The sequence below is a fragment of the Rhinatrema bivittatum genome, chromosome 17, assembly GCF_901001135.1.
Source record: "Rhinatrema bivittatum chromosome 17, aRhiBiv1.1, whole genome shotgun sequence".
Lineage (NCBI taxonomy): Eukaryota > Metazoa > Chordata > Amphibia > Gymnophiona > Rhinatrematidae > Rhinatrema > Rhinatrema bivittatum.
In genome coordinates, this window is record NC_042631.1 from 17,081,295 (window position 1) to 17,108,189 (window position 26,895).

At 48.0% G+C, this 26,895-nt stretch overlaps 1 protein-coding gene across 1 annotated transcript; it reads left to right on the forward strand.

Moving 5' to 3' along the window:
- LOC115079332 (para-nitrobenzyl esterase-like) lies at positions 1-26,591 on the forward strand. Its single transcript, XM_029582801.1, has 9 exons — positions 1-189; positions 8,145-8,820; positions 15,540-15,647; positions 23,885-24,081; positions 24,401-24,600; positions 24,972-25,030; positions 25,118-25,285; positions 25,606-25,827; positions 26,445-26,591. Exons 1-9 carry the CDS (start codon positions 184-186, stop codon positions 26,585-26,587), a joined length of 1,779 nt encoding a protein of 592 aa, XP_029438661.1. The 5' UTR covers positions 1-183; the 3' UTR covers positions 26,588-26,591.
- Positions 26,592-26,895: the final 304 nt, after the last annotated feature.

Here is a 26,895-nt window from a genome sequence, read left to right on the forward strand (position 1 = left end):
CCTTTCTCGTACACAGCAGGTCACATGTCTATGAGTTTCTAGCCTTTTGGGGTGAAAGATTTTTCAGAAAAGCCTCTGCTCTTCTCCTCTCCCGAGACTGTTCAGCACTGGCGCTGCTGGATTAATCCTCCTCCAGTCTACGTCCTTTCAGCTTTTCTGGTAGGAAGCTCCACTCTCCAACCAATGAAGGTAGGACGTGTGAAATGATTTCTGTCTGCTTCATTCAGTAAAACAGAGAAAGTGCCCGGGTGAGGGGGATCCCCTGAGGGTATCAGTGAGTGTCAGAGTGAGGGGGGGGGGGCCCTGAGGGTATCAGTGAGGTGCCAGGGTGAGGGGGTCCCCTGAGGGGATGGGTGAGGTGCCAGGGTGAGGGGGTCCCCTGAGGGTATCAGTGAGTGTCAGAGTGAGGGGGATCCCCTGAGGGTATCAGTGAGGTACCAGGGTGAGGGGGTCCCCTGAGGGTATCAGTGAGGTGCCAGGGTGAGGGGGGTCCCCTGAGGGTATCAGTGAGTGTCAGAGTGAGGGGGATCCCCTGAGGGAATCAGTGAGGTACCAGGGTGAGGGGGTCCCCTGAGGGTATCAGTGAGGTGCCAGGGTGAGGGGGTCCCCTGAGGGGATGGGTGAGGTGCCAGGGTGAGGGGGGGCCCCTGAGGGTATCAGTGAGGTGCCAGGGTGAGGGGGTCCCCTGAGGGGATGGGTGAGGTGCCAGGCTGAGGGAGATCCCCTGAGGGTATCGGTGAGTGTCAGAGTGAGGGGGGTCCCCTAAAGTGAGATGCAGAGCAGGTATCGGGAGCTATTCCTGCACACAGCAGCACTCATTGATGGGACTGTCAGAGCTCAGCGGGGAGGGACTCTGTCCTGTGGAGCAGTGAGTTATACAGGGTGCTGACCTCTTACAATTGGCAGCAGACAGAAATAAAGATATTCCAAGTGCCAAGCAGAATTCTGGGACATGCCCTGAACCACCCGGGAGTCAGTACAGAAAAGAAAGCCAACACTCAGTGCCCTCTTCTGCTATGCCCTAGTTTGGTATTCACATCTGCTGCAAAAGCTAAAGCACAATTTACCCTTTATTAATTAATCCTCAGCAAAAGCACAGAAACCTTGCAAGGAGGGAGGAATCTGTCAGGAAAGAGCCACAGCAGCAGCAGCAGCAGCAGAAGCCAACAAGGGCATGTACGCATTAAAGTAAACCCACACTCTGGCTTCTTGTTTAACATAAACCAAATCTAGCGAGTGCAGGGAGTGATACTGCACCCTGTCATTCCTGGCAAGTGCAGTGAGCTACGCCCAGAGCAAGGGCAGCAACAGTTCAGTCACAGATCCAGCAGTACCCCGGCCTCTGCCCTCAAGTCATCAGCAGTGGGCGCATGTAGCTGACCCCTGAGATTGTCGTGGATTAGCGGGGTGGGTGCATGTGCACACACACACACACACACACACACACACTCATATGTTCACTCTCATTCACATACATGCTCATTCTCCCACACACACACACACTCATATGTTCACTCTCATACACATACATGTTCATTCTCCCTCACACACACACACACACACTCATATGTTCACTCTCATACACATACATGCTCATTCTCCCACACACACACTCATATGTTCACTCTCATACACATACATGCTCATTCTCCCACACACTCATATGTTCACTCTCATACACATACATGCTCATTCTCCCACACACACACTCGCATGCTCATTCTCACTCACATTCCTGCTCATTCTGCCACATAGACACACTCACACACATGCTCACTCACTTCTTTCCCTCTTCCACACACACTTACATATAACCACTCACTCTCACATGTCCGTGCACAGTCACCTCTCTCTTACACTCATGCTTACTCACTCTTACTTTTGTCTATCTCCCATTTACACACGCACACATTTACTAACTCATTCTCCCCCCACCTTAAACCCACCAACTTCCTCCTCCTCTTTCTTTTTCTTTGGGTCCTGGGGGTGGTAGCAGCAGCCTCCATCTTCTTTGAGCCTGTGTGACCAACAGAAGCCCTCCTTCTTAGGTCAGGTCCATGCAGGCCAACGGGCGACCAGCTTCTTTTGTTTCTGTCGTGCAACCGGACACTCTTCTTCCTTCTGGTCACGCAGCTGACTTTCCTCCTCCTTCCAGCTGGGCAGCTGACTCTTTGCCTCCTTCCTTCCTGCATAGCCCAGGTGAAGACTTCTGGGGCAGTGTGGGTCCACTTCTGTAGCCCGCCCAGATTGCTCTGATGTTGGCCTGGAGACTCAGCAATTCCTGTAGAATTCCAGAGTCTCTGGGGGAAATTCGGAGAGTTCCCGGGTAAGGCCTTAAAGCTACAGGCTCCTATTTGATGCCTGCAGAGAACTTGTTTGTATCAATGCAGATTGAACTATTTCTATTCCGTTTCTCGTAATCCAGGTTCCACCTCTGCACACAGCAACATTTCACCTGGAGGACTCTCGGTGCTGTCCCTGCACACAACCACATTCCCTGAGGGACTCTCAGTGCTGTTCCTACCCACAGCAGTACTCCCAGGGCACTCTCCGTGCCCTCCCTGCACTGAGAAACAGGGCTGGTTCTCTCATTAGGTGGTCACCTAGGGTACCAAAATTTTGGTGGATGGCAAAAAACCTCCAGGTACCGCCTACCCACTTGTAAGACATGGCACCACAAGAGAGAAGGTAACAGATGCTGGGTAGATTGGGGGGGGGGGGGTGAAGAGGAAGCTCGGTGAATGGGGGAGTTTTGGCAAGAAAATACTGGGTGGGTGGAGAGCGAGAGATAGCGAGAGATAGCGAGAGCTGGGCAGGCGAGAGTGGGGTGAAGAAAGAGAGAGAGAGGATTCTGGGTCACGTAGAGAGAGGACGCTGGGCACTCCCTACCACGCCAATCCATGGCTTGAAACACCAGACATTTTTAAGTAAGCGCGGGAGGCTGTGAGCCAGCAGCGCTAAGGTCCTGTGGGTAAGCCCCGCCCCTCTCACAGGTTGCCACGGTAACCGGAAACCCCTGCGACAGGAGAGGATGGGGTTGGCTTTAGTGCTGCAGGCTCACGGCTGGGCCCCGCGGTTGCTTTCAAATCACTCTACAAGCCGTGTTTAACAAACTCCCCCCCCCCTGGATAAAACGAGTCAAATCAGGTGAGGAAGACCTCCCCCCCCCCCCCGGGAATGAAAGAGGGGGGGAAACCTGGGGAGATGCTGAGGTGAGAGAGAGTCAGGGGAGATACTGGGCTGAACGAGGGTGAGGGGGGGGGGGCGAGACAGTGCAGGGGGAGGCTGGGCTGGATGAGGGGGAGCGTAAGGGGAGAGAGTGGGTGGGGTGGAAACAATCCAGGGAGATGCTGAGGTGGGATGGGGGAGAGAGAGTGAGGGGAGTGATGTTGGTCCCCCTCATCCTCAGGCTGTAAAAATAAATAAATAAATAAACAAACATTATAGGGGCCTTGCAGCCCGGCCCCTTTCAGAGCTAAAGAACACTTTCTCCTGGAGCATTAACTGGCAGCCCACCCAGTCCATGTTCTCCCGGGGCCCCCACCTCCCACAACCACCAATGTAAGTAAAAACATGTTATTTTTTTCCCTCATGTCAGTGAGCGTACGTGTGAGTGCCAGCACCTGAGCGAGCCTGACTGCCCGCAGGTCGTGCCAGTTTGGTACAGGATGCTTACTATTTGAGTTTACTCATGGCTTTCTGAGGGCCTGCCCATACCCAGTGAGTGTTATTGTAGGCCTAACATCATACAACAGGGACAGCCAACGCTGGTCCTCAGGAGCCAGAAACAAATCTAGTCCTCAGGTTCTCCACAATGAGTATGCATGAGATTTGCCTGCACTGCCTCCACTGTGTGCAAGTATATCTCCAGAGCAATTCACAAAGCGCTTGGCAGTGGAGGGTGTTTGGTTTGCTGTTACTGAGGGGAGTGCTGTGTATGGGAGAACTGAGTGAGCACGTGTGTGCCTGTGAGTGAATGCGAGGTGCGAGAGTAGGAGGACGAGCATGTATGTGCGTGTGAAAGAGTGAGAGTGAACATGTCGGTGTGCTATGTGTGTGTGTATGTGAGAGCTTGTGCGGGCGCCGCTCACACACACACTAATCCGCCACGTCCTCAGGGTGACTGGAAATCAGAAGTTCCCGGGTATGCCTCTCTCACCCTGTCCCTCTTTCCATTTCTGTCCCTTCTGTCAGCAGCAGCTCTCCTCCTCTCCACTGTGCTACCCTCTCTGGTCCTCCAAGTGTCAGACATTCCATAGTCAGCAGGGGGAAATGGTAGCCCATAAGAACATAAGAACATAAGAAAATGCCATACTGGGTCAGACCAAGGGTCCATCAAGCCCAGCATCCTGTTTCCAACAGTGGCCAATCCAGGCCATAAGAACCTGGCAAGTACCCAAAAACTAAGTCTATTCCATGTAACCATTGCTAATGGCAGTGGCTATTCTCTAAGTGAACCTAATAGCAGGTAATGGACTTCTCCTCCAAGAACTTATCCAATCCTTTTTTAAACACAGCTATACTACCTGCACGAACCACATTCTCTGGCAACAAATTCCAGAGTTTAATTGTGCGTTGAGTAAAAAAGAACTTTCTCCGATTAGTTTTAAATGTGCCCCATGCTAACTTCATGGAGTGTCCCCTAGTCCTTCTACTATCTGAAAGAGTAAATAACCGATTCACATCTACCCGTTCTAGACCTCTCATGATTTTAAACACCTCTATCATATCCCCCCTCAGTCGTCTCTTCTCCAAGCTGAAAAGTCCTAATCTCTTTAGTCTTTCCTCATAGGGGAGTTGTTCCATTCCCCTTATCATTTTGGTAGCCCTTCTCTGTACCTTCTCCATCGCAATTATATCTTTTTTGAGATGCGGCGACCAGAATTGTACACAGTATTCAAGGTGCGGTCTCACCATGGAGCGATACAGAGGCATTATGACATTTTCCGTTTTATTCATCATTCCTTTTCTAATAATTCCCAACATTCTGTTTGCTTTTTTGACTGCCGCAGCACACTGAACCGACGATTTCAATGTGTTATCCACTATGACACCTAGATCTCTTTCTTGGGTTGTAGCACCTAATATGGAACCCAACATCGTGTAATTATAGCATGGGTTATTTTTCCCTATATGCATCACCTTGCACTTTTCCACATTAAATTTCATCTGCCATTTGGATGCCCAATTTCCAGTCTCACAAGGTCTTCCTGCAATTTATCACAATCTGCTTGTGATTTAACTACTCTGCACAATTTTGTGTCATCTGCAAATTTGATTATCTCACTCGTCGTATTTCTTTCCAGATCATTTATAAATATATTGAACAGTAAGGGTCCCAATACAGATCCCTGAGGCACTCCACTGTCCACTCCCTTCCACTGAGAAAATTGCCCATTTAATCCTACTCTCTGTTTCCTGTCTTTTAGCCAGTTTGCAATCCACGAAAGGACATCGCCACCTATCCCATGACTTTTTACTTTTCCTAGAAGCCTCTCATGAGGAACTTTGTCAAACGCCTTCTGAAAATCCAAGTATACTATATCTACCCGGTTCACCTTTATCCACATGTTTATTAACTCCTTCAAAAAAGTGAAGCAGATTTGTGAGGCAAGACTTGCCCTGGGTAAAGCCATGCTGACTTTGTTCCATTAAACCATGTCTTTCTATATGTTCTGTGATTTTGATGTTTAGAACACTTTCCACTATTTTTCCTGGCACTGAAGTCAGGCTAACCGGTCTGTAGTTTCCCGGATCGCCCCTGGAGCCCTTTTTAAATATTGGGGTTACATTTGCTATCCTCCAGTCTTCAGGTACAATGGATGATTTTAATGATAAGTTACAAATTTTTACTAATAGGTCTGAAATTTCATTTTTTAGTTCCTTCAGAACTCTGGGGTGTATACCATCCGGTCCAGGTGATTTACTACTCTTCAGTTTGTCAATCAGGCCTACCACATCTTCTAGGTTCACCGTGATTTGATTCAGTCCATCTGAATCATTACCCATGAAAACCTTCTCCATTACGGGTACCTCCCCAACATCCTCTTCAGTAAACACCGAAGCAAAGAAATCATTTAATCTTTCCGCGATGGCCTTATCTTCTCTAAGTGCCCCTTTAACCCCTCGATCATCTAAAGGTCCAACTGACTCCCTCACAGGCTTTCTGCTTCGGATATATTTAAAAAAGTTTTTACTGTGAGTTTTTGCCTCTACAGCCAACTTCTTTTCAAATTCTCTCTTAGCCTGTCTTATCAATGTCTTACATTTAACTTGCCAATGTTTATGCTTTATCCTATTTTCTTCTGTTGGATCCTTCTTCCAATTTTTTGAATGAAGATCTTTTGGCTAAAATAGCTTCTTTCACCTCCCCTTTTAACCATGCCGGTAATCGTTTTGCCTTCTTTCCACCTTTCTTAATGTGTGGAATACATCTGGACTGTGCTTCTAGAATGGTATTTTTTAACAATGACCACGCCTCTTGGACATTTTTTACTTTTGTAGCTGCTCCTTTCAGTTTTTTCTAACAATTTTTCTCATTTTATCAAAGTTTCCCTTTTGAAAGTTTAGCACGAGAGCTTTGGATTTGCACACTGTTCCTTTTCCAGTCATTAAATCAAATCTGATCATATTATGATCACTATTGCCAAGCGGCCCCACCACCGTTACCTCTCTCACCAAGTCCTGTGCTCCACTGAGAATTAGATCTAAAATTGCTCCCTCTCTCGTCGGTTCCTGAACCATTTGCTCCATAAAGCTATCATTTATTCCATCCAGGAACGTTATCTCTCTAGCGTGACCCGATGATACATTTACCCAGTCTATATTGGGGTAATTGAAGTCTCCCATTATTACTGCACTACCAATTTGGTTGGCTTCCCTAATTTCTCTTAGCATTTCACTGTCCATCTCACCATCTTGACCAGGTGGACGGTAGTATACCCCTATCACTGTAGTCTTCCCTGATACACAAGGGATTTCTACCCATAAAGATTCAATTTTGTATTTAGTCTCATGCAGGATGTTTATCCTGTTGGACTCTATGCCATCCCGGACATAAAGCGCCACACCTCCTCCCGACTGCTCCTCTCTGTCATTGCGATATAATTTGTACCCCGGTATAGCACTGTCCCATTGGTTATCCTCTTTCCACCATGTCTCTGAGATGCCAATTAAGTCTATGTCATCATTTACTGCTATACATTCTAATTCTCCCATCTTACTTCTTAGACTTCTGGCATTAGCATACAAACATTTCAAAGTTTGTTTTTTGATTGTATTTTTATTCTGCTTTTTAATTGATAGGGATAAGTTAGAATTTTTTAGCTCAGGTGAGTTTTTAGTTACAGGCATTTGGACTACTTTTCTAATTATTGGAACCTCACTGTCGGGATGCCCTAATTCTAGTGCATCATTAGTATCCTTTAAAGATACATCTCTCCGAACCATGCGCTGCTGAGCGACTGTCGGCTTTCCCCTTTGTTCTAGTTTAAAAGCTGCTCTATCTCCTTTTTAAGGGTTAGCGCCAGCAGTCTGGTTCCATCCTGGTTAAGGTGGAGCCCATCCCTTCGGAAGAGACTCCCCCTTCCCCAAAAGGTTCCCCAGTTCCTAACAAAACTGAATCCCTCTTCCTTGCACCATCGTCTCATCCACGCATTGAGACTCCGGAGCTCTGCCTGCCTCTGGTGACCTGCGCGTGGAACAGGGAGCATTTCAGGCAGACTGGCAGTGCCTGCCCTCCTCAAAGCCCATCGGTCAGACGTTCCATAGCCAATGGGCCGCCAGGAGAGGCGGGAGCAGTAGCCTGGAGACGAAAGCACCTCTTCATTGCCTGCCCCTCTCCCTCCCATGCCTGCAGCATGGAGCCCTCAGCTCCTGATTCACAATCCTGGGAGCGCTCAGACACTCAGAGAGCTGGTGCCAGTGCTGCCACCGGTGCTGCTGCTTTGCAGGTATGAGGGGGGGGGGGGAGGGGGAAACAGAGGGCCCCAAGGGAGCTGGGTAAACAAAGGGGAGAATGAATCCAGGAGAAAGTCATCAAGTCCTTGCACCTAACTTACTTCAGTTGTTTCCTGCTGCATCCTTTTGTCCAGGTAATGAGCTGCTCGTGGCCAGGAGTGACCCATTTTTCTCTTTCACTTCAGGGCGTTGAATATCAGCACTTGGTGCAGCCGGAGGAGGAGGACGAGGAGGAGGAGGAAGATGGGCGAAGGGCTCGTGTTAGGAGGAGGACAGAAGCAGAGAAACCCTTCCTAACTTTAAACGCTCGGACGATGGCTTTCATTGGCTGTGGCACCCTGGGGTTCTGTTGCCTAGTGGCTGCGATTGCATACATGTCGGGCGTCTCCAGCAGCTCGTTGGTGGACGTGACCACAAACTGTGGGGTGGTGCGTGGCTCCCACAGCAGCATCGCCTATTCATTTAAAGGTATTCCCTATGCCAGGCCTCCTGTGGGAGCCTTGAGGTGGAAGCCTCCCCAGCGCACTTCCTGGAATGGGACACTTCTGGCCACGGAGTTCAAGTCCATGTGCCCTCAGCTGCGCCCACTCGGCGACAACGGGACAGTCATGGGCTCAGAGGATTGCTTGCACCTAAACGTTTTTACACCGACCATTGAGCAGGATGCCAAGTTACCGGTGATGGTCTGGATCCACGGAGGGTATTTACACGTGTTCAGTGGCTCGGAGACTGGTTACCGCCCCACCGAGAGCCTGGCAGATAAAACGCAAGTCGTCCATGTCAGCTTTAACTATCGCCTCAACGTCTTAGGTTTCATGGCCCTGAACATACTCCGAGAGGATTCACCTTCAAATACCTCTGGTAGGGAACAGTCTTGCATCTCCCTGATTCTGCCCTCCCCCCCCCCCCTCCTCCCCCTCAACAGGGACTTTTCCAGCTCTCTGCCTGTATCCCTGTCACAGGGAGTCTCTCATAGCTGATAATTCAAAGACTCTCTGTGCTGGGGATACAATCAGGAGCGGAAGGACTCCCTGTCCCGGGGATACAGCCAGGAAATATCTCCCAGAACAGGTTCTATAATCCTCTCCTCTCCACCCCCCCCCCCCTCACTGATTTCTGAGGGTCTCCATTCCAACTCTGCACCCCTTCCCATTCTGCTGTATTTATTTATAAAACTTGATATACTGCCCAATCCAAATTTCTCACGGGGTGGTTTAAAATAAAACTCCCACTAATCCACCAATCCTATTCAAAATATATGGCCAACCCAATATATTGGCTCTCATGTATGAAGCCTAATACATTGCAACCCATCCTGTTTACCATCATCAAGCATTACAGGAACAGCAAACTCAACCCATCCAGATTGTCAAAAGCCTCAATAAATAGACAAGATTTTGTTTGTTTCTAGAACTTTATATAATTATAGAAATAGAAACATAGAAATGACGGCAGAAGAAGACCAACTGGTCCATCCAGTCTGCCCAGCAAGCTTCACACTTATTTTTTCTCATACTTATCTGTTTCTCTTGGCTCTTAGTGACCTTATGTTCTAATTCCCTTTCACCCCCACTATTAATGTAGAGAGCAGTGATGGAGCTGCTTCCAAGTGAAATATTAAGTTTGATTAGTTGGGTAAGCGGCAGCATAACTCTCTGCCATGAAGCAGAGGGCAATGCTGGAAATGTGTGAAGTATCAGTTTTTCTTTTCCCCTGTCATTGAAGCAGGGAGTCATGCCGGACATGCACCGAAAGTGAAGCATGCCTTGAAAGTCACATTAACTATCATCAAATATTGAAAAGCCTAATAATTGGTAATACCTATAGCCCATGAACCCATCCCTGTTTTTTTCTTTTTTTCTTTTTTTTTTAATTGGGAGATGGATGCCCTTCATCCTTCTACTCTGTGAAGGTGGACACCTACCACTGGCCACTGGCATCCCGCTCCGTGAATGCCTCTGTGGCTACTGCCGCTCCATGCAGTGTTTTACTACCTGTTCTTTATATGCGTCCTCTAGAACTGATGGATCCCATCCCTGTTTTTTTTTTAATTATTATTTATTTAATTGGGAGATGACAGCCCTCCATCCTTCCGCTCCGTGAAGGTGGACACCTACCACTGGCCACTGGCATCCCGCTCCGTGAATGCCTCTATTACTTTATTACTTTCTCACTTTCTCACTTCACCTCTATGGGAAGCTTGTGCCACCACAAAGGAGGGATACATTTGAAAGCCGATCTACATCGTGTAAGGATGGAATTCTCAAAAGGTAACTTAGGTCTTTGGCAGGGGGTGTGGAGATCTAACCGATCAGAAAGATAGTTAGGCCTCTGCCCATGGATGACAAACATCGTCAACGGCAGCTTGAATTTAACATGCTCTGCTGCTGACAATCCCTGAAGCAAGCTTAATGCAGAAGTAACATGATCACCGCTTAGCACAACAGAGTTGAGGTTAGTGGTTTATACATTTTTTTTTTTTTTTAATAAATTGATCTTCTTTGTTTCGGGTCTTAACAACAGTCGAGCTGTCGTGTTTTGTATCCTTTGCAATCTCGGGAATCTGAACCGGCAAAGCCCTGCTAGCGAGCATCACAGTAATCCAGTCTGGCCACAATCAGGTCCTGTAAAATCAGATTTCAAAAGCTTCCAAACGGTTTTGCAATTGATATAACACATGCAAACAGGAAAACAAGGCAAACCAAAGAGGACGCGTGAAACTGCACTGACAGTTCCAGCAAAGAGTTGGGCTTGCCTTGTTAGTCTAGTTGGTTATGTGGAATTAAAGGTCAACAAACAAGAGTAAGGTGATTCCTTTTTATTGGACTAATTTAATACAGTTATAATCCCAGAAACTGGGATGAGCAAACACAAAAGGACTTAATAAAGACCTTGGCTTTCTCACCCATTATCAGATGAAAGCTCTTTCAACTGTAAAGTTTTACTGTCTTGTCACCTCTATCAAGTCCCACCTCCTCCCTGTCCCTTACCGAGATTTAATAACACCTGCAGGAAACTTAAGACCTAGATGACTCTGTGCTATTTAAATCCAGTTTGAGCTCATTGTTCCTTCACAGGCCTGATGAAGCGAGGATAACTCTTTTTAAAGCTCCTCCGATTAAAAAAAAAAAGTTATCAGATTCAGATAACTTTATCGACAGGGCAATTTTGCATGTGTCGCCAAAGTAATATGCAGAATGATTTAAAAAAAGGTAGGAAAAGAAGGGAAAAATTGCAAAATGGTAATCAGTTAAGCAAAGTCCAGCATCAGGGGCAGGCCTCAGGGTCTGGTGCTGCCCCGTATCGGCCCTGGTCAGGTTTCACTTCTGGCCTGGTGGCAGGATACCCATATATTTTGCTGCTGTAGCCACTTTTTCTCCTCTTCCCTCAGGATTATACAGAGTTTTTCTAGCTTATTCTTTTGGATTTTTGTCTGTCAGTCTTGGGAAATGTGCATCTCTGATCTCTATATTTTGCACAGCTCAGGAGGAAATGCATTTCTCTTTCTATTTCTCCAGTGTTGCACTACATATAGAATCTGTCTTCTAGGAGTTTCCAGTTTAGTTTTTGTCTGCCTCTTTCTATTTATATTCTGTGATTACTTATTCTGTATTTGGTGAGGGTCTCTGTCTGTGTTTTGCATGTGACCATGGTAAGGTAATTCTGCTAACGTGTGTAGGGATCTGTAGCAGTTCAGTTTGTTCTGTTTTCCAGTTTGCTTCTCCCTATAGGAGGTGTATTGGTGTTCTAGGGCAGTTATTCTGAACAGATGTGTCAGGACCTAGTGTGTCGTGAAGTCCCGGGACGTGCGTCGCAGAGCCAGCAGAAAACCGACCTTTCCTCGTCTGTCTGGGCGGGAGTTGGCTGACTTCTCTTTTACTGGGTATGACAGGACACTGCTCTTGCTTCCTTCTCCTCTGCCTGGCCAGTGGGAGGTTGTACCCTCCTCCTTCACCCAGATCAGAGTGCGATATCACTAACTCCTGTTCATATGGGCCCGGCAGGACACCAAAACTTTATCTTCCGCTGCCTGGCCTGGCAGTGAGGCTGCTGATGCTCGCTTCACCCCATGGGACCTGGGTGTGAAAGCAGGAGCATGAGGGAGAAATGTGCGTGCTCTGTAGATCCACTGCTGCTTCTGCCTCATCTTCCTCTCCTCAACGCTTCTCTCTCTCTCATCTGCTGCTGATAAAGAGGGAAGGAGATTCTGGACTGGACTGAAGTCTTTTCTGCTGGCTGGGAGCTAGGAGGAGGAAATGTGCTGGTCAGGAAGGCGTAGGAAGATAGGGAGTCAGAATGATTGGGGTTGCTGGGTAGGGAGAGGTGATGGAGGGAGGGATTGGGGCTGCTGGGTAGGGAAGAGAGATGGAAGTGGAAGAGATGGAGGTGAGGGGCTGCTGAGCAGGACGGGGTAGGAAAGAGGTGGTCAGATGTATTTTGGGTAGGGAAAGGGAGAGAGAAGGGCAGAAAGTTGAGCAGGGGAGAGGGGAATAGGATGAGGGGTGGGGGGGTGTCGGGAATGTTGGACAGGGATATGAGCAGGTGAAGGGATGATTGGGTAGTTGGGAGAAGTGAGGGGTGATGGGGGCATGGAGGGGAGTGAGTGGGTACATGGATCATCCTGTGTCAGTTTTGAGGAGAGGCATTTCTACTCTCTTGAACTTTGCTTGGTGTAGGAGGAAATAGATTTCTGTTTCTAGTCTCCAGGTTTGCACTGCATGCAGAAGGTCTTGGAGTTTCCATTCCAAGTTTTATTTCCACATTTCTAATTTGTGGTCTTTTATTCTATATTAGGGGAAGGCAAGGCAGGTCTGTCTGTGTCCTGTGTGTATGTGACTGAGATGAGGGACTTTACTAAAGGTTTGTATCAGCCTTATTTGTTGTATTTTCTCAATATTATATTGCACTGGTGGTGAACTGCTGCCTTTCATGGCAGGGCTATTGCTGTTTCATTTCTGGGAGTTAGTGCTGCTTCAGTACAGCAGGTTTGATAGACGTACAGAGTGGGGTTTGTTTGTATTATTTTACAGTGCACCTGGCAGTAGAGGGAGTTTGTGGTGCTGTTATTGAGATGACACCAGAATCGGAGCATCTTTTTGTATGGCGAGTTGTACAGGGAAATGTCTTAGTTCTGCCCTGCACTCATTGTTAGGAAGCAGGGGATTCCTGTGGATGCAGTGTATAGGTTTATATTTAGTGCCAGGTTGGTCAGTGTGTCACGCAGGGGCGGATTGCCCTATCGGGGGGATCGGGCATCCCCCAGTGGGCCGGTCGCTCTAGTCACGTGGTCTGCTGAGCGCAGCTGTGATAGAGCCTCGCTCGGCAGACCACATGGTATCCTTTGGGCCGGCCTGGACGGCGAATCCGCAGGCCAGTCATCATCGGGAATCCGCTCCTGGTGTCGCGCATGTGAGCGTCGTCTCTCAGGTGTGTCCTGATAGAATAAAGATTGAGAACCACTGGTCTAGTGCACGTTGCAGTATCACCGACAACTTAATTCTACATTGACAGTTTGGAATCTAATAAAACACCTAAACTATGCATTACATCTTTTCTTAAGAGCTCTGCTCCTATAAGCAGAGGAAGCGATGTCATTATTTACTTGTTGTACTGACCCATAACCTCTCTGATTTTCCTGGGTTCACTTTTGAGTTTATGAGCCTGTAACCATTTAGCTACTGCTCTTAAATAGGAGTTCAAGTTAGGAATTGTTGAGGACCGATTGTTATACATATAAACTATTAATTGGGCATAGTTCACAAACATTGCTGCAGGAAATTATCAGTAGCAACACTGACATCAAAACCCCGAATAAGCTGTGCCAACGCGGCCAGATAGAAATGAAAGAAAACTGTGAACAAGATTAGAAAAAGTGCTCGGTATATAATTCCAGAGAAAGCAGAATGAGCTCTAGGCAGATGCGTAAAATCATTTTGAAAAGGATGCAAATTATCATTCAGAGCAGGAATCCCTTTCTTGGCATTCATGCCGTGAAGGTGGGCTGCTAGATTCATCCAAAGGAGGAGCATGGATGCTGTCAATGTGACCCCATCCCCCCCCCCTACTGCCAGGCAATCATTCATACGATTAATCACCACCTTCCTGATTTTGGCAAAGAAAAAAAAAAAAGAATGATCCTAAGTATCAGGGCCCTATAAATTACATAAAATTATTGGTGGGTGGAACAGCTCGGCTGTCAAGATCAGACATTATTCCCCCCACCCCCGAATCCTTAATTTCCTGCCTGACATCCAGAGGTAAATTTTAGGAATTAAAATGGCAACTCTGGTGAATGCCAAAGCAAAATGCACATCTTCCCCCTCCCCAGTGCTTTGATTTTATGTGTTCGCTCTCATTCAGATGTCCCCTCCAAAGGCACCGAGTCTGAAGATTGATTCCTCAAGGCACTTTTCATTGCCGAGTTGACCCTTCCTACCTTCCAGGAGGTGAATTTTAGTCCCTTGCTCCTTATTCTGTCTAAGCAATGAAACTACATCTGTTAAGGTTCCCACCCATGTCACCGTCTCACAGCACTGAATGGGCTTTGAATTCAGTTCTCTCGCCAGTCAAAGCAGCTGACCCCCCAAAGCCAGCCTTAACCCTCTGTCCCCTTCCAGTGTCAGACACGTTCCTTTAAGAGGGGTGGACCCTGCTCAAGTGCATCGGGAGCTACTGCCCCCGCCCCTGAACCCTCCTCCCCTATTTACCCCCAACTGTCTCACGTCAAGGCAAATGGAACCATTCCCATCGCAAAGAAATACCAAGCTTTCAAGTTTACATCAACAGAGCTTTCGTGTCCGCGGCCCCCACTGCTATGGAATGGCCTCCTATGACAATCAGGAATGAGGGTAATGACCTGAAATTCAGAAAGCGCATTTATTCCCATGCATAGGAGGGGAGCGGCGGTGACCTATCAGTTTTCATTATTATCTAATTGTATTTTGTTATATTAATTTAATTGTTTGTATTACTTGGGGTTTTCTGGAAATTATGTATGTGAAACCGTGTGAACCACTTTGGCTGTCTTTCGACAAATTATGCGGTACATAAGTGTTTATAAAAAAAAAAAAAAAAAGTGAATATTGACAGAACTGATCCTTCTGGAATTCCACAGGGCAATTGCCTACTTGTAGATTTTTCCAAACCCCAGAATACCTGATGGGTCTGACCACTCAGGAAGGAGTCAAACCGTCTGAAAACTGGCCCTTTAAACCCTACTTCTGATAGCCTTTCTAGCAGCAGCTCAAGCTCCACGGTCTCAAATGCAACAGACGCCTCTAACACAGCCTCTGGCTGCTTGCATTCAGATATGGTTTGTGCAGAGTTTCTGTCCTAAACTCCTGACTGGCAGGGATGCAGGCCATGAGGTGTTTGTCCCCCTCAGGTGCATCTGCCTGATCTAGAGGGGCTGAGGCATGGAGGGGTTGGAGCCTCATGACAGAATGTCCTTTCCAGTCTGTGGAAAGCTGGCAGCTCCTGTCTTAGTGAGATTCTCCACTTCTCCCTCTTCCTGCCCTCTTGCAGAGGGAAAGAGAGCTCTGATCCCCTTTTTTCTTTTTCACGTTTTGATTCTTTCTTAGGTAACTATGGCTTCCTGGATCAAATTGCCGCCTTACAGTGGGTCAAGAACAACATTCAGTCCTTTGGAGGCGATCCTGAAAAAGTCACCATCTATGGCCAGAGCTCAGGTAACTTCCAGGCCACCACAGCTGACCCACCTGCGCAGGAGCGTGCACACAGATCTAGCTCTCTTTCTATGCAAATTTCCACTCATGCACACAGAGTCTTAAATACACACATAGACAAATACACCTGTACACTTATAGACAAACTTACACAGCTACGCCCTTCCACATAGATTCGGCCCTATATGCACTTGTGCATACATCTGCACCTTATTTAAGCTTACATACAAATGCACCTCTGCATATACACTCATGCAGCTGTTACCTAAACACATACAGATACACCCCATAACATATTCACATGCAGAATACATGCATTCGTATACAGATACACTATTATTATACATATACACACGTGTGCACAGACAAACTCCTACTCACGTATGCATTCACACACAAATCCCCTTTACGCATGAACGTGCATGCACACATCACTCAGACCTTTGCTGGGCTATGACATTATCACCATAAATACTGAAGCAGTCAATGTCCGCCCGTGAATGTAAATGTGTTTCCCTGTACGTACCCAGATCAGTCCAGACTTCTGGGTTTTGCCTTCCTGTCAGCAGATGGAGACAGAGAAAGTTTTACTGCCACTGCCACATAACATGAGGTGCCACCTGCAGTCCCTCAGTACCCAGATCAGTCCAGACTTCTGGGTTTTGCCTTCCTGTCAGCAGATGGAGACAGAGAAAGTTTTACTGCCACTGCCACATAACATGAGGTGCCACCTGCAGTCCCTCAGTACCCAGATCAGTCCAGACTTCTGGGTTTTGCCTTCCTGTCAGCAGATGGAGACAGAGAAAGTTTTACTGCCACTGCCACATAACATGAGCTGCCACCTGCAGTCCCTCAGTACCCAGATCAGTCCAGACTTCTGGGTTTTGCCTTCCTGCCAGCAGATGGAGACAGAGAAAGTTTTACTGCCACTGCCACATAACATGAGGTGCCACCTGCAGTCCCTCAGTACCCAGATCAGTCCAGACTTCTGGGTTTTGCCTTCCTGTCAGCAGATAGAGACAGAGAAAGTTTTACTGCCACTGCCACATAACATGAGCTGCCACCTGCAGTCCCGCAGCATTTCTCTGTCTCCAGCAGATGGTGGAGGTGCAAAGCCTGCAGTCTGAGATTGAAAGAAAAACCAAAACATAGAGATTTAAAGAGAAGGAGGGATTGCCTCCCAGGGGGGGTTGGTAGGTCCTGGTGGGGCCACCCCCCCCTGGTTTTTGTGGTGGACGAGCAGGGGTTGGGGACCCTTAATCACTTGGTCCTTTAACGCCAGACAGGGCAGAAAACTGGTGGTGCCAGTCCCTCGCCCTGAAGGACGGACGGACGGAGCCTGATGCCACTCTTCTTCAGGGAAGTAATTTGTGTGGCCTGATTGAAGTTTATTAAAAAAAAAAAAAAAAAAGAAGAGAAGAGAAAAGTATAAATCAGTTAGGGCTTTGCTGTGGAGTGGCAAACCTTGCTTCACCTTACCCTTGCTGTACTTCTCTGATTGGGCGGCTCTGGATTTCCTTTGTATATTTATCTGTGGCTTTTTAGTTGCAAGGCTCGGCACCCGTTTTTGATGCCACAAGGGTGGTGCTGCAAAGCGTGCAGAGGCACGCGTGCAACGTCCGATGTTCCCGGTGCATTCCCGGCGGAGAGGGCTCTTCAGGGACGTTCACAGCGATCTCAACCTTGTGCTGGGAGCTTGGGAGGCTCTCTCCGGCGACACAGCCTGTAGATGACCCCTTCCCACTAAGCGCGGGAACGGTGACCATTTTGTCTACATTCGTGGCTGCATTGCAGGCCATGGAGGGGGAGGGGGATTTCCCTCCTCCTTTATCCCCAGTAGTTAGGAACTCTGGGGGAGGTCAGGATGCTGAGGGCCCTCTCTCAGGGGGTGAGGAGGATCTGGAGGACTTGGTTGCCTCCTCCACATTTTCTTCCAATTTTGTTCTGTTGCACAGGGCTTACATAGAAATGACGGCAGAAGAAGACCAAATGGCCCATCTAGTCTGCCCAGCAAGCTTCACACATATTTTCTCTCATACTTATCTGTTTCTCTTAGCTCTTGGTTCTATTTCCCTTCCACCCCCACCTTTAATGTAGAGAGCAGTGATGGAGCTGCATCCAAGTGAAATATCTAGCTTGATTCGTTAGGGGTAGTAGCCGCCGCAATAAGCAAGCTGCACCCATGCTTATTTGTTTTACCCAGACTATGTTATTAGCCCTTATTGGTTGTTTTTCTTCTCCCCTGCCGTTGAAGCAGGGAGCTATGCTGGATATGTGTGACGTATAAGTCTTCTCCCATGCCGTTGAAGCAGAGAGCCATGCTGGATGTGCATCGAAAGTGAAGTATCAGGCACATTTGGTTTGGGGTAGTAACCGCCGTAACAAGCCAGCTACTCCCCGCTTTGTGAGTGCGAACCCTCTTTTCTTCTCCCCTGCCGTTGAAGCAGAGAGCTCTGCTGGATGTGTGAAGTATCAGTTTTTCTTCTCCCCTGCCGTTGAATCAGAGAACTTTGCTGTATATGCATTGAAAGTGAAGTATCAGGCTTATTTGATTTGGGGTAGTAACCGCCGTAACAAGCCAGCTACTCCCCTCTTTGTGAGTGTGAATCCTTTTTCCACATTTCCTCTTGCTGTTGAAGCTTAGAGCGATGTTGGAGTCACCGTAAGCCTGTGTATGTTTATTTAATAAGGGTATTGACTCCAGGCAGTAGCCATCATTCTGGCGAGTCACCCACTCTTCATTGGCAGCCTCTTAACTTTATGGATCCACAGTGTTTATCCCACGCCACTTTGAAGTCCTTCACAGTTCTGGTCTTCACCACATCCTCCGGAAGGGCATTCCAGGCATCCACCACCCTCTCCGTGAAGAAATACTTCCTGACATTGGTTCTGAATCTTCCTCCCTGGAGCTTCAAATCGTGACAAGGCCAGGAAAGCTGCGGGGCGGCGTAAATCTGAACAGAAGACTTTGGCGCGCCAAAGGCCAGTAAAAAGGGCTAAACCTTCTTGGGCAATGGGTGCTATGAGGGTCCAGAGGGGCCCTGTCACCAACGACCGCAGTGGAGAGCTCCTCTGACGGTTCAGGAGCGGAGAATCTGCAGGCACAGGACCCAGAGTCGGATCCAGTATTGTCAGACCAGGATTTGGACCAGGCGTGGGCGAAGATCCCAGCTGTGGAAGGAGATGATCCCAAGGTGGTACAGTTGTTTCACAAGGAGAAACTGGATCCCCTGATACCCACGATTCTGGAAGAACCGGGTATAAAGATCCACAAGAGGAATCAGATCATGAAGAAGTGGACCTGCTCATCGACGGACTTCAGGGTCTAACTAGATCCTTTCTGTTCCACAAATTGGTCATCAAGTTGGTTTTTGGGGAATAGGATACTCCCAAGACTGGCTTGAAGGTTGGCAGAGCCATAGATAAATTGTATCTGTTATCAGAGGATACCCTTGAGCTCCTAAAAGTCCTAAAAGTGGGTGCATCTGTTTCGGTCCGTTACTAAGAAAATGACAATTCCAATGGCCAGTTCTACAGCTCTGAAAGACCATCAGGATAGGAAGCTGGAAGGTCACCTTAGGAAGATCTTTGAGGTGTCGGCATTCAAGTGGCTGTGTGTAGCAGTTTTATGCTGAGGGCGGGCCTGCGCTGGGTGCAGCAGTTGCACGCGGAGAAGTCCTTATCTGACTCTGAGGCGAAGCAGGCAGAGTGGCTGGAAGCTGTTATGGGCTGATACATTATATGACCTCGTCCAGGACCATTATGTCGGCGGTTTCAGCCCAAAGGCTCCTCTGGTTGAGGAACTGGTTGGCGAATGTTTCATCCAAGTCTCAGTTGGGGGCCTTACCCTTCAAAGGGAAGTTGCTATTTGGTCAGGACTTGGAGGAGATGATCAAGCTTCTCGGGAAGAATAAGGGTCACAAATTGCCTGATTTCTCTATGTTGTTCTCCCTGTTGCAATGTAAACCGGCATGATGTCCCTGACGAATGTCGGTAAAGAAAAGCCTTAAATAAATAAATTAAAAATAAATAAATAAAGATAAGCTGAAAGGGAAAGGGTCCTTCCCTCCATGTTCCTGCTTCAGAGGGAATAGGCAGTTTCAGCCTCTCAGAGCTTTGGGGTACCCAGAGACAGTCCTTGGGAAAGCAACCATCCTGGAACCAGTCCTTTCGAGGGTGAAAACCGGGCAGGGATGGCTCCTCCCAGGGTGGCGGTGGAGCCAAATCTGCCCAATGAGACGAAGCCGGTCCACTCCTCGGTTCCAGTAATAGGGGGTCGATTGGCTCTGTTCTATGAGGAGTGGACCAAGATCACATCAGCTCAGTGGGTCTTAAGCGTGATAAAACAAGGTTACGCTTTAGAATTTGCTCGGCCACTAAGATTTGTTCATGGTCTCCCCGTGTACTTACAAAGAAAAGAAGTTAGCAGTGTGGGAAACCGTCTGTCGTCTCTGTATGATGGGAGCCATTGTTCCTGTTCTCTGGATGGAACAGGGGACAGGTCACTATTCCATTTATTTCATAGTCCCCAAAAAAGGAGGGCACATTCTGCCCAATACTCAATCTAAAAAGAGTGAACGTGGTTCTGAAGGTTCCTCGGTTTTGGATGGAAACTCTGTGTTCAATGAATACCTGGTGTCTCTGGATTTGATCAAAGCGTACTTGCACATAGGAATCCAGCCCAACTATTTAAGATTTATGGGAGAGCATTTTCAATTTTTTACCCTGCCCTTTGGTCTGGCGACAGTGCCCAGGACCTTCACCAAGGGTGATGGTTGTGGTGGCTGCGGTTCTCCGGAGAGACGGGGTCTTGGTTCACTCCTATCTGGATGACTGGCTGATTCAAGTGGTCAGAGTTCCTTTGTTGGCGGCAGTGGACTTAGTCCTCTGGTGTCTAAGATGGTTGGGATGGATATTCAATCTGTCCAAAAGTCATCTTTCCCCTTCACAGGTTTTGGAATTTCTGAGGGCGCATTTCGATACCAAGGTGGGGAAGATTTTTCTCACTGAAGAGCAGATTTCCAAATTACAAGCTCAAGTTCGCAGATTGTTGAAGAAGCAGGTGCCCAAGGTTTGGGATTATTTGCAGGTTCTTGGATCTATGGCTTCCATTTTGGAGTTGGTTCCATGGGTGTTGAGCCCTCTACAGTCTGTTTTACTATCTTGCTGAGACCCATTGTCAGAGCAGTTTCACCTGCCACTTCCTTTTACAGAGTTTTCCAGGTCCAGTTTATCATGGTAGCTCATTCCTGACAAGTTGAGACGAGGGGTGGACCTAGAGGTCCCGGTCTGGACAATCATTACCACCGATGCCAGTCTTTCTGGATGGGGGGGAGCATGGTGTTAAGACCAGTCCGAAAAGGGGCAGTGGTCAATGGAGGAAGCCTCGTGGTCCCTCAGTCGCTTAGAGACACTACAGGCATTTCTGACCCTGTTGAGGGGGAAGCCAGTGAGAGTCTTGTTGGACGATATAACGATGGTAGCTTACATCAATTGACAAGGAGGCACCAAGAGTTGAGCAGGAAGCCCAGGAATTAATCAGCTGGGCAGAGCAGCATCTACTGCTGTTAACGGCCTCTTACATAGCCAGCACAGACAACATGCAGGTGGATTTTCTGAGCCGGCAGCAGCTGGATTCTGGAGAATGGGAACTGACAAAGGAAGCGATACGTCTCATCAGTCACAGATGGGGCGGGCCTTACATGGATCTGATGGCAACTTTCTGTAATGCCAAGGCCCTGTGGTTCTTCAGTCAAAGAAGAGAACAAGGAGCAGAAGGAGTCAATGCCCTAGTTCTGCTTTGGCCGAAAGATGTCCTGCTGAATGTGTTTCTGCCTTGGCCACTAGTGAGCAAAGTCTTGCGTTGCATAGAGGTCCATCCAGGCAACATGATCCTCGTAGCGCCGGAGTGGCTGAGGCATCCTTGGTTTGCAGACTTGATCAACCTAGCAGTGGACGGTTCATTGAGGCTAGCTCATCTGCGTAATCTACTATGTCAAAGACCCATATTTTCAGATCAGGCGACTCGCTTTTGTCTAGCGGCTTGGCTTTTGAGAGGAAGCGATTAAGGAATAAGGGTTATTCTGAGGGGGTCATCGCTACTCCTTTGCAGTCTAGAAAGACTTCTACCTCTTTTGGCCTGTGTGAGGGTATGGAGAGTTTTTGAGGCCTGGTGTATGGAGCAAGGTGTTGATCCTATGCAGGCTTCAGTTGCACACGTTCTGGCCTTTCTGCAAAATGGTCTGGTAAAGGGTTTATCCTTTAATTCCCTCAGGGTTCAGGTGGCGACTTTGGGCTGTCTTCGAGGGAAGGTTCGAGGAGCGTCTCTAGCTGCACAACCGGATGTTGTGCATTTTCTCCAGGGAGCAAAGCATTTTCGTTCTCTAGTTCAGAAAACTTGTCCTTCTTGGAGCTTTAATGTAGTCCTTCAGAGCATGTGTACAGCTCCGTTTGAACCTTTGAAATGGGTTACTATGAAAGACCTCACTTTGAAGGTGGTTTTCTTGGTGGCAATTTGTTTGGCAAGTCGGATTTCGGAGCTTCAGGCCTTGTCATGCAGAGAACCTTTTTTAAGGTTTTTGGATTCTGGGGTCTCCTTGAGGATGGTTCCTTCTCTGCTGAAGGTAGTATCATCGTTCCACTTAAATCAGTCACTGGAGCTCCCGTCCTTCCCAGTTTGGATCCTACAGCGCCTCAGGCCAAAGAGTTGCGGTGTTTGGATGTGAAGCGTGCATTGTTGCAGTACCTTACAATCACTAACAGCTTCCGCTTGTCAGATCATCTTTTGAGCTATGGAGTGGTACAAAAAAGGGTCATAAGGTGTCAAAAGCCACAATCTCACGGTGGTTGAAACAGGCTATTGACCCCGTGTACATCTGTCAGGGTTGCCCTGTCCCGGAGGGCTTAAGGGCTCATTCTACCCATTCTCAGGTGGCCACCTGGGCCAAGTGTCAGCAAGTTTCACTGCAAGAAATCTGTAGGGCGGCTACTTGGAAATCTTTGTACACTTTTGCCATGCGTTACAGTTTGGATGTCCAGGCCCCAGAGGCCATGGGTTTTGGTGAGAGTGTACTTCCAGCGGGACTTTCACGGGCCCACCCCATTTAGAGAAGCTTTGGTACATCCCAGGAGTCTGGATTGCTCTGGGTACGTACAGGGAATGGAAAATTGGTTCTTACCTGCTAATTTTCGTTCCTGTAGTACCACAGATTAGTCCAGAGTCCCATCCACTGGAGGAAAGGGAAATTTGGAGAGTCTGCTCGATCTGTTATTGTAATTACTCTGAAGAATGGTACAGTCCTAACATGGGTTTTGTGTGTGGGAGCCGTTATCTGTTCCAGGTTTGCCACTTCTCACTGCTCGTTCATGGGGTGTTAGTTACGTATTGTATTGGTAGTTGTTCTGTTTTTGGCTTGGGTACAGATCAATACCGAGGGACTGCAGATGGGCACCTCGTGTTGTGTGGCAGTGGCAGTAAAAATTTCTCTGTCTCCACCTGCTGGAGGGGAGGCAAAACTCAGGAGTCTGGACTGATTTGTGGTATGGAACGAAAATTAGCAGGTAAGAACCAAATTTTCCTATCTCAGCATGAGTGAATCAGTAGGTGAATGAATGTGTGAACGCATGAGTGAATGAGTGTGAATGATTGTTTCAGTGCAAGTCAGTATGAACATGTTAGAATAAATGAATATGTTGCATGTGAATTATGTCTGTGAATGTATCACTGTGTGCCATGATGCCAGTGTGAATCTTTGCGAGTGTTTGTCACTGTGTTTTAATCAGTGTAAGTGTGCCAGTGTGTTAATGTGAATGTGTCTGTGTGTGTTGGTGTAAGTCTGTCAATAAGTGTCAATTTGCATGTGTGTTAGTGGGAGTCTGTGTATGTGTATCATTTTAATTGTGTGCCAGTTTGCGAGTGTGAATGTGAGTCATCTTGAGGGAAGTAATGAGTGTGTATGGGAGTTAGTGAGTCAGCATGTGATTGTTTGCAATTGTGTGGGACTAGGTACAAGTGCCTTAGCACATACGAGGGTGTGCGCGAGAATCAGAAGGGGGTTGGTGTGAGTGTGTCAGGGTGTGTGAATCATTGTCTGAGAGTGAATGGAGTGGAGGTTAGCTGCGAGTCGGGCTCTGATTGGGACTCCTGTGACAGTTGGCGTGATTTGGAAGCACATATGGGTGAGTGTGAGTTAGCAGAACTCAATTGCCATTTCCACTGTTGTCTCTGCTGTTTAATTCAGGAGGAACTTCGGTCTGGACTCTGATGATGTCACCACTTGCAAAAAATCATTTCCACCGAGCAATTGACATGAGTGGCTCTTATGTTTATACCAAACGACTGCCAGAGGCGGAGCATGACAACCTTGTGTTCTTGGAAAAGACAAGCTGCAAAGACATTAAGTGTCTACAAGAACTTCCTGTAGAGACACTCCTAAAGGTAACCTCCTCAGAAAGTCTAACAGGTACCTCCTGCAGGGACAGTCCCACAGAGAGAGAATCTGATAGGTAATCCCTGCAAAGAGAGAACCCTACAGATGACCTGCATATAGGCAGAACCACAGGTAATCCCGTCAGTGACTATCCTACAGGTAACCTTGCAGAGAGAAAAATCCAACAGGTAACCCCCACAAAGACAGTACTATAGGTGATGCCCATAGGCAGAGTGATACCATTGTGGAACGGATTTGGGGAGGAAATGTGTTGCTTATGGTACAGATTCACATTGCACCTATTCCCCCTTCCTTTATCCCCTACAGAGCGTCCCATGGTTTGAATTCCCATACTGGGCCGCTGACGACCTCACTGACCTCCCTGTTAAGGGCAGGCTGAATGGAGCTGTGGCTGTGGTGGATGGGTACGTGGTGCCCGAACCACCACTGGAGATGTGGAAGGAGAGGACTGGTTACAGTGACGTTCCCTTGATGATTGGAACAACCATGCAGGAGGCAGAGTTTAGGTGAGGGATACGGGGCTGGGGGAAAACAGATAACCTGGTACTATCAGATTATCCTAACGAGAATGGGGGGCTCGACAGCTGGCTTCTCCGTGACAGACAGGGAATCGGGATCCTTGGGTGCGAGGAGGGGTGACAGACACAAGTCGTGTCATGGAGTGGGATGGGGAGTGCTGCTCATCCTGGCTGTGTGGGGAGAGGGGACAGTGATGCGCACGTTAGGATCTGCCAGATTCTTGAAAGTTTCTGCATAAGCGGAAGCTCACGCCTGCCCTAGGCTTGGGGACGACATGGAGCATGCTTCGCGTTCTGAATTTAAGAGCCTGAAAAAAAATGAATCCAGCTTTGGAAACCTGAACTTTCTCTTTTTCCAGCCCCCTGTATCCCAACATCTCGTCCTGGACCGAAGAGGACTACGAGTGGCGGGTGAAAAGTAAGCAGCTTCTCCCCTACCCCTGCCCCTCTGCAGGCTGAGCCATTCAAGGCCCTGCTCATCCTGCAGCGTCTGCTTCCTCTGCAGGCAACCTGGCTACGTTTGGGGGCACCCTCGCTCACGATGCCCTTCACCTCTACCCCGTCTCCAAGTTCTGCGACCGCTCGGAGCGCTGCGTGGAGAAGGCTTACATGACAATGGTGTCAGACTTGAGGGTCACCTGTCCCAACAACGAGCTAGCCAAAGCTGCCTCAGGTACAGTGACGGGACCATGGATCTGTTTCCATGACAACTGTTTAAAAGGAGGAGCCTGTAGTCTCTCTGGGGCCCACCTTGTTTCCCCCATGCCTCTTTCCAGTTATGTCGGCCAGAGGATAGGGTGAGTCACTGGGGCATTACTTGGGTGTTGCTGTAGTTCTAGGTCAGTCACGGGCAGGGGGTACTGCTCTGGTGTTAGTGTGGGCAGTGGGATCCCAAGGTCATCACTCAGGCCACTGGGACTGCTGCTCTGGTCCTAGGGGAATGGGTGGTTCTGCACTAAACATGTCAGATTGCTTTGTTTTCTGTTTGCACAGAGGCATTGTCCAGCCCAGTGTATCGCTACGTGGTAAATTACACGGCCTCTCGACCTGCCTTGATTTCTGACCTCTTGCCCTATGACAGCTGGTTTGCATTTCACATGCTGGACATATTTGGTTTCTTTGGAAGCCTGGACTTTGTCTTGGGAGCCACCACCAAGGCTGATCGAGACTTTGAGAGGCTGATGCAGAAGCACCTAGTATATTTTGCAAACCACGGTAAGTCCTGCAGCGTCTCCTTAAAGGCTCCATACTGGTCTGTTTCTCACAAGCTGGGTCCTGTGTATTTATTTTATTTAAATACTTTTGATATACCGACACTCAAGACTGGTGTCTTATCATACCGCTTTACACTGAAACAAGGGGTAACCAATTAACTATGAAAATAAAGTTACAAAGAACAAGGGGTTTACAGGATGGGAGAGTAGAGAGCGAAAGCACACGATTAGTATAAGAAGTTATGCATCACTAAGTTTAAAATAACGGAGTTTAACATATAAACGAATGTAGCAGGCTTAGACAATAGATTAGTCTTTAGGTCTATAAAGTTGCCGGCGCGGGGGAGGGAGGGGATCTGTGAGAATGGATTGCATAGCTGTGCTGTTCGGATGGTGTCCATTCAGGGAAGGCTTGGGTGAACAGCCACGTTTTTAATTTCTTTCTGAAAGAAAGCGGGCCTTGATCCTGTCGAAGTTCCGGGGGAAGGAGATTCCAATAGTACGGTCTGGCCGTGGACAAGGTTAGTTTCAGGTGCACAAATAAGAGCCGTGCAAGGAGCTCCAGGAAAAATAATCTCCTTGCTATATATAAACTGAAGCAAATTTGTATTCCTGCAGGTGAGATGCCAGAGTCGTGGCCACGCTACCCAGAGGGGATTGCCATGCTATCCAGTCCCTTGTCTGTTGTTACCAACTACTCCTCGGACCGCTGTGCACTGTGGAAAGACAATGGGCTCTTTGACTATGCCTGGATCAATTAAACAGGTGACATGGAGTCAAAGGGGCAGAGGTTGGTGTGAGAAGTCTAGGGGGCATGCAGGGAGAACATTGCTCAGGGAGGCTGCATACTCAGCTCATGGCCACATCTTTGGACACTTGTGTCTATGGTGGGGGAAAAAAAGCTTAGGGAATCAGATTCTTAGGGCCTGATGTCTTAAGGTGCGCATGGCAGAGTACTTAATCAAACCCACACTTGTTGCATTGGTTAACGTCCTTGCATTCAAATTCCATGCTAATGAAGGCATTAGCTATTAGCCACCAATGCAGGGAAGGTGCCCTGGCTTAACTC

What these genes read in the sequence shown, in the direction of transcription:
- LOC115079332 (XM_029582801.1), top strand. An exon ending in TTCACCTTCAAATACCTCTG is followed by an intron (nt 8,821 to 15,539) that starts GTAGGGAACAGT and finishes ATTCTTTCTTAG; the next exon opens with GTAACTATGGCTTCCTGGAT. An exon ending in ATGCAGGAGGCAGAGTTTAG is followed by an intron (nt 24,601 to 24,971) that starts GTGAGGGATACG and finishes CTCTTTTTCCAG; the next exon opens with CCCCCTGTATCCCAACATCT.